This window comes from Schistocerca serialis, chromosome 5 (assembly GCF_023864345.2).
Source record: "Schistocerca serialis cubense isolate TAMUIC-IGC-003099 chromosome 5, iqSchSeri2.2, whole genome shotgun sequence".
NCBI classification, from domain to species: Eukaryota; Metazoa; Arthropoda; class Insecta; order Orthoptera; family Acrididae; genus Schistocerca; species Schistocerca serialis.
Genome location: NC_064642.1, coordinates 356555997 through 356570550, shown reverse-complemented (window position 1 = coordinate 356570550; position 14554 = coordinate 356555997). Strand labels below are relative to the sequence as shown.

Here is a 14554-nt window from a genome sequence, read left to right as displayed (position 1 = left end):
CATGTTTGAGATGCACAGAGGGGTGGAAGCAGTGCTAAACGTTGACAAGACCTTCGTCCTGTTGCTCATCGCACTTCGAACTGTCGTTTTCGATGGGAAAATGTGTGGGAATCAACGCTCCATCGTGGTTTTATTGACGCCCGTTGTCTCATGAGGGCTTATCATGTCGATTCTGAGCGACGGTGGGTCTGAAATGTTTCCTTCGGTCACTCGTAAGAAACCCGCGTGATTTCAACGCTGGATGTCGCAGTTCTGGCCTCTATCGCAAAGGCGACAAAAGAACGGCTGAAGTGTTGGTAAGAGGGGGTGTGATGACTTACCAATCGTATGACATGTCCAGGAAGGCGTTGTGAGGAATTGTGTTGAGTTCTGGTGCCAGTGTGACACGCGTAAAGCTGAAATACTAAACACCTTTTTCCAAAGCTGCTTCACAGAGGAAGACCGCACTGCAGTTCCTTCTCTAAATCCTCGCACAAACGAAAAAATGGCTGACATCGAAATAAGTGTCCAAGGAATAGAAAAGCAACTGGAATCACTCAATAGAGGAAAGTCCACTGGACCTGACGGGATACCAATTCGATTCTACACAGAGTACGCGAAAGAACTTGCCCCCCTTCTAACAGCCGTGTACCGCAAGTCTCTAGAGGAACGGAGGGTTCCAAATGATTGGAAAAGAGCACAGATAGTCCCAGTCTTCAAGAAGGGTCGTCGAGCAGATGCGCAAAACTATAGACCTATATCTCTTACGTCGATCTCTTGTAGAATTTTAGAACATGTTTTTTGCTCGCGTATCATGTCATTTCTGGAAACCCAGAATCTACTATGTAGGAATCAACATGGATTCCGGAAACAGCGATCGTGTGAGACCCAACTCGCCTTATTTGTTCATGAGACCCAGAAAATATTAGATACAGGCTCCCAGGTAGATGCTATTTTTCTTGACTTCCGGAAGGCGTTCGATACAGTTCCGCACTGTCGCCTGATAAACAAAGTAAGAGCCTACGGAATATCAGACCAGCTGTGTGGCTGGATTGAAGAGTTTTTAGCAAACAGAACACAGCATGTTGTTATCAATGGAGAGACGTCTACAGACGTTAAAGTAACCTCTGGCGTGCCACAGGGGAGTGTTATGGGACCATTGCTTTTCACAATATATATAAATGACTTAGTAGATAGTGTCGGAAGTTCCATGCGGCTTTTCGCGGATGATGCTGTAGTATACAGAGAAGTTGCTGCATTAGAAAATTGTAGCGAAATACAGGAAGATCTGCAGCGGATAGGCACTTGGTGCAGGGAGTGGCAACTGACCCTTAACATAGACAAATGTAATGTATTGCGAATACATAGAAAGAAGGATCCTTTATTGTATGATTATATGATAGCGGAACAAACACTGGTAGCAGTTACTTCTGTAAAATATCTGGGAGTATGCGTACGGAACGATTTGAAGTGGAATGATCATATAAAACTAATTGTTGGTAAGGCGGGTACCAGGTTGAGATTCATTGGGAGAGTGCTTAGAAAATGTAGTCCATCAACAAAGGAGGTGGCTTACAAAACACTCGTTCGACCTATACTTGAGTATTGCTCGTCAGTGTGGGATCCGTACCAGGTCGGGTTGACGGAGGAGATAGAGAAGATCCAAAGAAGAGCGGCGCGTTTCGTCACTGGGTTATTTGGTAACCGTGATAGCGTTACGGAGATGTTTAATAAACTCAAGTGGCAGACTCTGCAAGAGAGGCGCTCTGCATCGCGGTGTAGCTTGCTCGCCAGGTTTCGAGAGGGTGCGTTTCTGGATGAGGTATCGAATATATTGCTTCCCCCTACTTATACTTCCCGAGGAGATCACGAATGTAAAATTAGAGAGATTAGAGCGCGCACGGAGGCTTTCAGACAGTCGTTCTTCCCGCGAACCATACGCGACTGGAACAGGAAAGGGAGGTAATGACAGTGGCACGTAAAGTGCCCTCCGCCACACACCGTTGGGTGGCTTGCGGAGTATCAATGTAGATGTAGATGTAGATCAGCTCAAACCTCACATGAAGCTTTTTTCGCACGTGTCGACATCTCGCTGTCTGAAGCGTCGCCAAGCCCCAGAGTGACGCCGCAGGGGGCCAACCTTTTGCACCATTACAGAGGAAGATTGTTGGCACCTTTGGGGCAAATCTCAAACATGTGCGTCGCAATGGGAGATTGCTACGGGATTTCGAAAAAGTGATCCTTTAATTCTGGTGCGCAGTGTAATTTATATCCCCTGGTTCTGATCAAGATTTTCGGAAAGTTTCCGTTGGTTGTAAGGGAAATGTCGGAACTGGAAATAACCTCCCAAATACCCAATTGGGACTTCCGCTGCCTGCTATTTAGATAAAGAGACCCCGACTCTAGAATGGGTCGGAACTCTGACTTCCCGCTCTTCGATTAAGGGCAGAAAATGAAAACCATTTTAAAAGTGCTTTGACTTCCAGTTAGGTACAAACGGATCTGTGTTGTCCCCCAACAGCTCTGCAAATATCGGAGAAGTCAGTTTAAGATAAGTACGAGGTCTGTTCAACAAATTCCGGATCTTCGTCCCCAAAATTTTTCTACGCTTATCTTTCTCCTTCTAAAGTCTCTACTCCCCAACTGACACACCGTTTCCAACGCCTTTCCCACCTCCGGAAAGCCGGAAGGACGACGGTTCAATCCTGCGTCCGGCCATCCTGATTTAGGTTTTCCCTGATTTCCCCAAATCGCTCCAGGCAAAGGCCGGGATGGTTCCTTTGAAAGGGCACGGCCGACTTCCCTCGCCGTCCTTCCTTAATCCGATGACACCGATGACCTCGCTGGCTGGCCTCCTCCCCCATAACAACCCAACCCAACCCGACCCGGAAAGGCGCGCGGAGTGGCCGTTCGGTTTGAGGTGCCATGTCATGGATTGCGCGGCCCCTCCTGCCGGAGGTTCGAGTCGTCCCTCAGGTATGGGTGTGTGTGTGTTGTTCTTGGCATAAACTAGTTTAAGTTAGTTTAAAGTAGTGTGTAAGTCTAGAGACCGATGACCTCAGCAGTTCGGTCCCTTAGAAATTCACACACATTTGAATATTTTTTGAGCTTCCGGAAGCAGTCTTTGTATGTCCCGTGCTGGATCGCGCGAAGCGCAATCTGCGAATTTTCTTTTATGTCGTCTCTCGTTGCAAATATTTGTCCTTTCAGTGGGGTTTTCAACTTTGGAAATAAAAAAAAATCTTCAGGGGCCAGGTCTGGAGAGTACGTAGGATGAGGCAGCACAGTGATTCCGTTTTTTTGTGCAGTAGTCACGCACCAACAGGGATGAATGTGCGGGTGCATTATCATGATGCAAGACCATGATTTGTTTCGCCATATTTCAGCTCGTTTCCTTCTCACATTTTCTCGCAGGCGTCGCAATACGTCCCGATAGTACCATAGATTAACTGTCTGTCCATGTGGCACGAATTCATTATGAACTATTCGTTCAAAGTCAAAGAAAACTATCAGCATGGCCTTGACATTTGACCTGACCTGACGAGCTCTTTCTGTTCTTGGAGAATCTTTACCGACCCATGTGAAGACTGAGCCTTGGTCTCAACGTAATAAACGTAGACCCACGTCTCGTCACCGTTTATGATCCTCTTCAGGAACATGTCGTTCATAGACGTTCCTGACATGAGCGTCGTCGATAGACGTCGAAGAGCGTCCTGAAGGAGGGTCATCTTTAACATCCGTCTGGCCATATCTAAGTACTAGTCACGATAGGCTTACTGCATTACTTGGTGTGTCCCTGTAGAGGTTTTCTTGAGTTTCACGCAAAATGCAATACAGATGCGTTGCTTCTTTAACTCTGCCATTTCGAAATTTGCAAACTGTGCGACACAACGTTCTGCTCAATACAACGCTGAACAATAACTAGCAGATATACAACAATGAAACTTCCGGCGCTTACACATTAAACATAGGCGTGTGAAGGGCTCTAACCGCATTTCGCTCCAACATACCACTGGCGCGAAATTACGAATGTTCCGAAATTTTTTGAGCAGACGTCGTATGCGACGTTGTCCAAGAGCACAGGTCTTCCATCGCAAGGCACGTGTTTCATCGCGATTAGACACTGCATAACTCGTTTGTTTACCTTTACTGTACCAGCTTGTTCCATACGATTAACGAGTCAGTGTATTCTGCATCAATAAACACAAGCCACAAACCACTGTTTAGTGAGTAGTAGATAATCTTATCATTGTACAATACGTTAGGTTTTCTTTTCGTTCTAAAAGCGTGTGCAGCGCGGGAAGAATGACGGCCCAAACGCCTCTGTGGGCGTTGTAGATAGTCTAAATTTTGTATTCACGTTCCCCACGGAAGCGGTGCGAAGGGGTCTGAAGGTTATCTCTAGATTTTTCATTCAATACTGGTTCTCGAAACTACGTTAGTAGGACTATTGTTATGACTATGGCATGTGTCTTATAGCCGAACGAAACCAAGTGAGAAACTGTTCAGAACCGTTATTACAAAAATGACAAAATATAGAATTTTATGGTGAGCCGATGCAAAGCCGTCAGTATGTCTTAATAAGATTTTCAGAGGTAAACGGTCGTTTAATATCTGCATTATCAGCTTTGGAATGTACACGATTCCACTCAATCCACTTCACCCTTGAAATCTGATACCATTAAAAAGTCAGTGATTCAAAGGTTGGAAACTTCCACACTCTGATGCAGTGATAACGACCTATCGCCCGATCACTTTTTTCCCATCTAATGGAAAATTTTGATCTCTCACACTGTGCTATTGGGGCTTCGGCTGCCCTACAAGATTTCAGAAGGTAAATACGTATAGAGAGCTCCAAAAATCTGCGTCAAAAAAACAAATGTTATATTGTGTTTGTGATATTGAGCGTGGATTTTCTTACAGTCTGAGGCGTCTACTACAATCAAACTCTTTATTACTGTCCTGCAATGAGCATTGTTTACAGTATTTGCGTATTAATGATCCCACTTGTGAAAGTATAGGTAAGGGTATCTTTTTGTTATTGTTATGTACTGTCACATTATAACGGAAAATGAAAACGAATAAGAATAATTATTCTGTCGATTTGCGGCGAATGCTATTAGTGAAATGCAAAAGAAAGTTAATCATTTAATCCAAGAACTGCGACACTGATGTTCACGAAGTGGCGGTAATAGTTGAAGTGTTGAAAGACACGGTATAGGCTGTCAAATTCTTGACTTCCAAGGTAAGTGGAACTGCTTGATCTGCGTGTTTACTCAGAACAGATGACTACCCCTCCAAGCTAAACGTACCGAACCCATGAATACATTCTCATTATATTCAAAAATTGTGGAACAGCAGAAATCAAGAAAACAACTCACAGAGGCTCTAGGCCTTTGACGAAGCTTCTAACGTGACTAGACATTAGTCGATGCGTATCCTCCATTTTGGAAAAAAATTGCGACTGACTACAGAGAATGTTTCAGCTGCTCCTGCCGATATCGTTTTATGCACTCCACAATATTATACCTGGCCTTCAAAAATCACCCGCAAGGTTTTCATATTCTCTCGCTAGCTACGCGCAGTCTTATTAAAAATTAAACAGGATCTTTATGTGTGGAAATTGAATAGAGTTAAATTTTATGCTGGGATAAGTTTTCAAGGAGGCCAAGGTTTTCGAGTTATTCAAGATAAATGTACAAAAGTGACCATAAAACGCACATCCACCTCCACGCCCATCCCTTACCAGTCAGGATTTCTAGTATGTTGTTCTTGGCACCCCCTCTTACAACTTACAAGAATTTCCTAGTATACGAACTATTCCCGATATTCGACCATTTATTGGTCACTATTAATTGGACTATTACGCCACCAGAATAGGCAGCTATTTCGTTAACATCACTGATACATTTTTTGGTCTCTATTAATTGGGCTATTACGCTCCCAGTATAGTAAGCTATTTCGTTAACATAATTGATTTAAACTTATCCGAGAGGGTAATAGAAGGACTACTTTTGTAAACGTTACCTTGAAACTAATTACGTTGACAATATGATCCAAACTTAACCCTTACGCGCACTGTGGTTTCGTAATCAGAAGGCCTTACGTATACAACGATGAAATGGTTTGTTTTATGCTGTTAAAATCATAAATTTTTAAGTAAAATTCACACAAACGTCTCAATTTTATATTTTGTAAGTGTTCTATGAAGCCAGTGGCGTAATAAGGCTAGGCAGTGAAGACCAAAAAAGGTCGAATATGGGAAATAATTCGTGAAGTCGCAAATTTTTGTACAGTGGTGGTGTCATGAACAACGTACTAGAAATCCTGACCGGTGGAACAACGGGGTTGCGTTTGAAGGTCGCTCTTGTTTTTCTTGAATAACTCGAAAACTACGGCCTCTAGCGAAAACTTATCACAGTACAAAAATGTTCTGTTATTTTTTTCTGTAGTACTAATAGTCTGCGCATAGCGTGCGAGAGAATATGAAAATCTCGCTCGTGGTTTTTGACTGGGGGATATCATGTGGGTTGCATAACACGATATCACCAGGGGCAGGAACTATTGACTTACCTTCGTAGATGATGGGCTCCTTCTCCCTGAAATAAGTGAGTGCGGGGAAGTTCTTGATGCCATACTGCTTGGCGAGTCGCTTGTCGTTTATTTTGACGAAGTCCACGCCGAAGGTGTCGGTGTCGTCATCGATCTTTTCGAGCTCCTCCAGCACCTTATCACACGTCAGGCAGCTCCGTGCGTCTGTAAATAAAAGAAACATCACGATTAAGAGCTATTTTCTCATATAAACCCCTAAGTCGCAAGAGGATTGCTGAGACGTAACCACACCTGTAGCAAGTACGTTAATGAAGATCCACAAGATCAGTTACTCTCAGAAATTAAAGGTTATACTGTTTGATTTATGTCTACAATTTGACAACTTTCTTGTACCACTACAAGTGACTCCTCTTAGCCTTACAATCCCGATTCAAATCGAATTAACTGGGAAAAATTTGCTGTTGGTTTCAGTAGTGAACTATGTTACGTTTTCAAACGAGCGATTTCTATGTTGCACGTGACTGACACGTCAGCGACTCGTCTCGAAGACGGGGAAGGAAGGAAGATAACGGTTTAAGGTCCCACTGACTGCGAGGTCATTAAAGACGAAACACAATCTCAGATCGAAAAAAGGAAGGAAAATTAGAGTTTAATGTCGCATCGACAAGGACATCATTAGAGATAGCTCAGATCGAATAAATTAAGTAATGTAATCAACTATGACCTTTCTAACTGAAGAATTCCGTCATTAAGTAATTAGGAGAAATCACGGAACCTAAATATGGATAATAGAACTGAGTTTTGAATAAGAGCCATATCTCTGAGCAAAACTCCCCTTTAATGCGGAGCTTTGTATATCATGCAGTTCCTTCTGTTTTGTTCCTACATAAGTGGTTGGGTCGCGGTGTTTTAGAACTCGGTTTTGTCGTGGAAATCGATTTTTAAGCCGAGTTACAGCGAGCCGTGGGTGAGCGATTCAGGTCATAAAACGGTAGAATTCTCTTCACAAATCCTTTTAGACTTCCTGATTACCGCCTGTGTAATAGTGCAGTCACAGAACGTTAAGTTAAAATGAAAAGACAATGCTATTATTATCGTTTACTTCAGAGGGTTTACAAAACTACGACGAAAAATCTGTTTTGTTATGTGAACTGCAGAGTTTTTTTTTTTTTTAAATGGCTCTGAGCACTATGGGACTTAACATCTATGGTCATCAGTCCCCTAGAACTTAGAACTACGTAAACCTAACTAACCTAAGGACATCACACAACACCCAGCCATCACGAGGCAGAGAAAATCCCTGACCCCGCCGGGAATCGAACCCGGGCGTGGGAAGCGAGAACGCTACCGCACGACCACGAGATGCGGGTGACTGTAGAGTTCTGAGAACGATTGCACAACAACTAATCCTATCGAAGGAAATTAGAAATCTATTAATATTTCTTTCTCTAATCACAGGCAACTATTTAATATAGCATGAAATCACGAGACAATTCATTATGGTGATAAGTCTGCAGCCCACGAAACAAATTGCTGTATGGCACTTCGCATCATGTTCTTGAAACCAAAAATCAAGAGCATTCACGCTATCTGCATCCAGCCATCATTTTGTACAACAGTGAATGAATTTTTCCGCAGTAACACGCCTCAGTGATGTCGGCTACCTATGGGAGATTCGCGCATAAGAACAGTTCGATAGTCGAGAGTTAGACGTAGGGACCAGTGCAACAACGTGCGGATGATGAGTCACCTTCGGTTACTTTGCATTTAGTGCGTAGAGGTGTCGCTTTTCAGCATCATTACTGGACAATAATACATAAGAATCTGTACTGATCAGAAAGAGCTAGGTGGCGCAGTCGTTAAGTCACTGAATTCACTTTCGGTAGAACCAGAGTTCAAATCCCTGTCCGAGTACCTAGATTTAGGTCGTCTGTTGTTTCCCTAAATCTCCTGTCACCAGTATGTTTTATTTGAAAATCACCTCACCGATTTCTTTTTCAGTTTCATCTAGTTATAGCCTGTGTTAGGTCTCTACTAATCCCATAGTCGACGAGACGTTAAAATTTAGTCTTCCTTCCCTATCTTATTATTCGGAATCATATCGTCTCGGTGGTGTACGGAAGCCAACATCCTACATGACAATAGCTATGCACGTCCGCTACCGATTCACAAAAACGTATAGAAATCATCTTGAACTGATAAGTGGCGCTATATATCGGTAACGACGATGACACGAGAGAAGGTAAGAATTTAAGATCTCATCATATCAAAGTTATGATGAAGCAGAGAACAAGTGCTACTTGACAAGAACTCGGGCATGACCGTTTTAGATGAATCACACGGATATTTACCTTCAGTGATGTGGTGAAACCACAGAAAACAAAAATCGTGATGTTGGGCCACGTGTTTAAAGCCTGATTGAGCTCTGTTCCTCCCAAAAACAAGAACAGGATCTCAACAGCTAAGTTACTTTATTTCGTCCGATGAACACGCACAGCAGCAGACTAGAGAAAACGCAGATTTTGATACCGTTGTATAAGTAATGTTTAGTTGAATGAAGTGGGCCTCAGTTAACGGCTTTTGGGCGAACAATACCTGTGACCGTTTGTTTACCTGTTACAACTCTCAAAGAGACCTTAATGTTCAGCAATAAACTGTACAACCTATCTAACCCGTAACTGAAGTAGATAGTGACCACCCCATGGACATGTAGAACCCGACGTTACCTTAAGTGATCATCTGTGATGTCACCCAGATCAGTCTTCTTGAGTTATGGGCAGCTGACGAAAGGACGTGGGTCAGCATCATTTCCCAACGCTTACAATATCCTGTAGTCGTGATGCCACTACAATTCACCATTGTCATTAGGACGACGTGGTGCGCAAGTCCCTGCTAGTGTCTTGTCTATAATTCAGTAACTCAACATTGCGTGCTCTTAATGAAGTTTCCTAGCAGAGAGAAATAACTCGTAAGCCAGCCTGATTCACTTAAAATTCTGTGGTTCATTTAAGACATTCCAGGGAGAGACACAGCACAATCTGGTTATTTCAATTTCGGCTGCTTTATTTGGATACCGAATGTAACACGCACACTCCTTGACGTGGAGTAGAATCAGATTCTCAAAGCATCCGCACGACTGACAGATAACTGCTAGTTTGTTACACTGGTCAGCCACAGTTTTGGCAAATGTCAGATGGATCTCTATATCTATACCGATTGACGTGGCGGTGTGGCAAGACAGTAGACTCGTGTCCTGGAGGACAACAGTTTATACCACCGTTCGGCGATCCAACTTTAAGTTTTGTACGATTTCACTAAAGGAGAATGCCGGTATGATTACACTGAAAGGGCACATCTGATTTCTTTTCGCATCCTTCTTGAGGTTGCCTCTGTCTCTAATGATGTCATTGTGACGGGACGTTTACCTAATTTTCCTTCCTTCTTTATGTATGTCTGTGTGAAGAATATACTGTATGATCTGTTAAAACACTAAGAACAAAAGTAACACAGTTCGGAAAACACAACGTACACGAATTGTCTCCTATTATAAGTTAAATTGACATTGTTGTAACAGGATGAGCATCGAACACAGAAATAACGTAATTGCTGATTCTTAAGAAATACAGAAAATGAAATGGACATAGCCCAATGTCGCTGATAAAGAATAACGCTGGCAAAGAATAAGAACTTGCTAGGTGTAAAAATCATACCAGTGCAAAAATCTTGAATTTGTGCTCAGCGACAATTTCATGTATCCGCCGATCCCCTAGAGAAATGTATGGTGAAATGGAACTCCAAAGTAATGTTTAGAATGGATGATGGTTTTCTGATGTCCTAACCGAACGCAGCATGGTTCCTTTGAAATGGAGACTACCGATGCCTTGTATCTTCCTTTCCACAGTCTGAGCATGTGCTCCGTCTCTAATGACCTCCGTCGTTGATGGGAGGTTAAACCCTAAACTTCCTTCCCTTCTATACAAACCCTGCGTTCGATACACTCGAAGCAGACACTACGCTGAGAGTTTACACTAGACAGTATTTGCCTCTGCCCACACACTAGGCGTGAGAGTAAGGAGACATATCTCAGCCAAAGAACTTGGCATCTTTCACTTTGGCAACTTCACCGGGTGCTTGTAGCAAGCTACTACAGTGAAACGTTTACTTAAGGTCACTCAGCGGCTCACGAGCGTAGCAACTATACTTACGTTAGCTTGTTTGTAATACTTTCAAACTCTCGGCATACTAAAAAGTTTCAGAACGGACTGCAGAGCAATACGCGGTAATTAGTTTTGTAATCGTCTAACCCATTTTCTTGAAATGGAGTATTTTGTATTTAACAATCTCCATGGAGCTAATACTCATCAATTCATTCTTCCCAGCTTGTAACTCTGAGCCAAATTATGGGACTGGATTGAAAGTAGAGTTAGTAGAAAACAAATAATCTGAAGCATTAATGCCAGGGTAAGATCAACGGAATCAATTTTTGGTTTTTCTTTGTTTCAGTTACGCAGACTTCAATCTCATATAAACCATCAACTGTAGACTATTGTTGGATTGATTTATTTAAAATCACGTTAGAGTGCATTGAACTAGCAGTCTTTGAAATTATGGCGTTCATCAAAAAATCATAGCTCGATAGAAAGTGAAAGTTTGTCTTTTGAGTAATTAATATGCAATCTAAAGACCTCAGAAACGCAGAATGTAAGATAATTTGGAAGTCTAAAAAACTTTTGGATTGTGGTAGAGAAACCCTAAAATCCAATTACATAGCCGTTCGTCCTCTGATGTATCAAAAAAATGGTTCAAATGTCTCTGAGCACTATGGGACTTAACATCTGTGGTCATCAGTCCCCTAGAATTTAGACCTACTTAAACCTAACTAACCTAAATCATCATTAGAATTTCATCAGTTTTTCGCTCTTGAAAACGCGAAGGGCACTGTCAAATCCACTTTAGTGCATTACCAGTAAACCCCCGATTCTTTAAAGAATCAAACCCCCCGCGTATAAATTAGCTTCAGACGTCTGATTACTTTACGAATGAGTTAATATGTTAAATATCTGGCGTTAAGCATGAAAGCGAGGAAAAGTTTAGAAAAGGTTTGAAATTATGATTGAAGTTTGCTGGAAGTCGCCAAGTGCCCTCATTATGACACACTGAATGAATAAAGTCTGGGTAATTTGCGCTCCATTTTAAGAAAAAGCAAGTTTTTCGTGCATTCAATGTTTATGAGGTCATATCTCCTGAAGTATGTGTCTTACAATGATATAATTTTGCAAGGACATTCAGAGATATATGCAGATACTGTCTGCCAACTGCTTCCCGCGTAGAGTGAGTAATAAAGAAGTAATAATTTAAAACGTCATGCCTGATGCCGAAGTTTTACTGCATGAACAAAGAAAATGTAGTAAGCGATAAACATTTTTCCTTTTCAACCTTTTGTGTGTGTGTGTGTGTATGGAAGGGGGGGAGGCGGGGGGAGCCAGCGGGAAAAGATTCCGTAAAGGTTTGAAATGATGTGTAAAGTTTGTTGGAAGTCGCTAGGAGCTCTCATTGCGTGCTATCAGTTGAGATGCCTCAAGACAAGCACACATTTTCTATGATTTTTCTGTTATTGTGTTAAACTTTTAAGATAAGATTATATCTCTTAGGGAGTAGATTGATTGTGACAACATTGTAAATTCTTAAATTCGGTCAATAATTACGCGAAATATTAAAAATCAAATTTTTGCTTATCCTGGGAGTAGTTAGATACGCATCCTCCAACTGGTACCGAGTTCTAGGTTCGGCGACAGTCATTTAGTTATATAGATTCTGGACAGTCCAAAGCATATAGCACTTGGTAATGCTGGCGTTCACAATTTTGAGTTATGTATGATGCTTAGTTAGATAGTGGCCACATAGATAAAGCTCTTTTAATTTTGATTTCAGGCAGCAACCTCTCGATACCTTCCGATCCCTGCCAGCAGGGACCGATGACCTCAGCAGTTTGGTCCCATAGGAACTTACCACCACCACCCTACAGCATGTGTCTAGCACTGCTGTAAGGTTGTCTCGGAAGGGGTACATTTTTAAAACTCTCAGTACATGTGGGCGAGTGTCACTGAGGATGTTGTCGGAACTGAGGGGTCTTAGAGGGATCCTTTGCCGTTTTATTCATGCTTGTGTCAATCTCTCACCCCATGTGACCGTGCTACAGAGGCCGCGAAACAAGGGGGCTGAAAATTCATGAGCACACTTTGCTGCATCGGATCACCTTCAGAATTAGTCGAATCGTTTTCAACGGTTCGTAGTGTTTTCGACCTGTACAAATGGGTGCGATCATGTCCAACGGGGATTCCGGCCCACAGTGTCCTTAGAGAAGAGTTGAAACGTCTAAGGGTGTCAGCAGTGTCGATGCTTGTCGAGAACCCCCATAGCACTGCGAAATGTTGTTTTCGACGGCGAAACGCGTGGGAATCAACACTCCAAGGAAACTGGTGGTTTCATTGACCACCTCCTGAGGTCTTTTGCTGTCGTTTTTGAGCGGCGGTGTGTCTGGAATTTTTTGTCGGCCATCCATAAGAAAACAGCATATTTTCAATGCCAGACGTCGCGGTTCTGACCTCCATCACATAAGCGTGAAAGGAAGGGATGGAATGTAGATAAGAGGAGGGTTGTGACGATGTTCCCATCGTGCGCTACGTCCACGGTGGCGCTGAACAGAATTATGGTGAAATTTGGTACCAATGTGACATCATTAACCCAGTTTGCAAGACATACTAAATTCTAAGATCTGGCTTTTTTTCCGCATGTGTGGGCACATCGCTGTTTGAAACGTCGTCGGGCTCGAGGATGACGTTGCAGGATGCCACGTTTTTGCACCATTACAGAGGTGGGTTGCAGGAACCTTTGAGCCAAATTTAAAACTTTTGCGTCTCAATGGGAGACAATTATGAGGTTTCGAAAAAGTGATCTTTTAATTTTGTTGTGCTGTGAAATTAAAAGAAAAAAGAAATAATTGCTTTTACTCTTTGTAAAGTATGATTTTCCGTCTTTAGTATTTACGTGAAGATGAGTGTGTGTTCCATAAATGTTTTGTGGAGTTTGGTCACAGAAAGCTTGCCCGTTCAATTCGAAGTTTTTCTTGCTGTAAGCGCTAAGTGAATATAATGATATCTACAAGGAAACATACTTCTCACCAAGTGCGCAGCTGAATGAGCATGTGGAGTACACACTGCAACGTTTTAAAGAAAAACGCGGTAGGCTGTGACAGCTATATGGCCATAGGGGTTTCAGGCGTGACGGTGTCTGTATGTGATAAAATGAATGAAAATCATTTTGAGATTTAATTTTTTCATTTCATATTATACCTATTTGTACACAATGAACTTAATTACTAAACATTTATGGAAGGAACGTAGAAGTAATATAAATTAAAAAATTCTAACATTATATTCAAATATTATACAGTTTGACGCATTATTCATTTTTAAACAGTACAGTACGAAAGCGTCACGAATTGGTTAATGCTTTCATTTGACTTGGCGTATCAATGTAAACTATTTATGCTTCATTTGCCAATTCACGCGCTTGCACTTCAGCTCATCTCACGCGAGGGGTAACTACATTCATGAAACACAGGTTGGTGGATGTATGTAACACCCTATTGTATATCGAAATATTACATTATCATTTATAATTTGCTAGAAATAGCCCAGGATGGACAAAGTGTGCAGGTTTTGTGTCATGCTTGGCTTGGAGAGACAGTTTGTTATGCAAGTGGTAGAATGATGAGATCTGCTTGCATACAGGGTAGCATAATAGACAAATTCTGGAGACTGAGTCTTTAAGTCATTTGCATAAATTATCTACGGTCACAGTGAATTCACTGTGCACTAGGCATTGTCTAGTAGCTTAACATAGCAGGTTGTGTCTTATACTGGCTGAATAGTGGATGAATAACATACTCGTGTTGTATTTTCTTTTTCATTATTTTTAAAAAATAAGATACGTACTGTAGAAATAGTAATTTGAGAACTAA

At 42.0% G+C, this 14554-nt stretch overlaps 1 protein-coding gene across 3 annotated transcripts in view; it reads right to left on the bottom strand.

Moving 5' to 3' along the window:
- LOC126482333 (uncharacterized) overlaps positions 1 to 14554 on the bottom strand; it is a 488737-nt gene that overhangs the window by 381717 nt on the left and 92466 nt on the right. For all 3 annotated transcript variants that reach the window (XM_050106394.1, XM_050106396.1, XM_050106395.1), the window contains exon 2: positions 6553 to 6735. In XM_050106394.1, coding sequence (XP_049962351.1) covers positions 6553 to 6735 — 183 coding nt within the window. The remainder of the gene's footprint in view (positions 1 to 6552; positions 6736 to 14554) is intronic.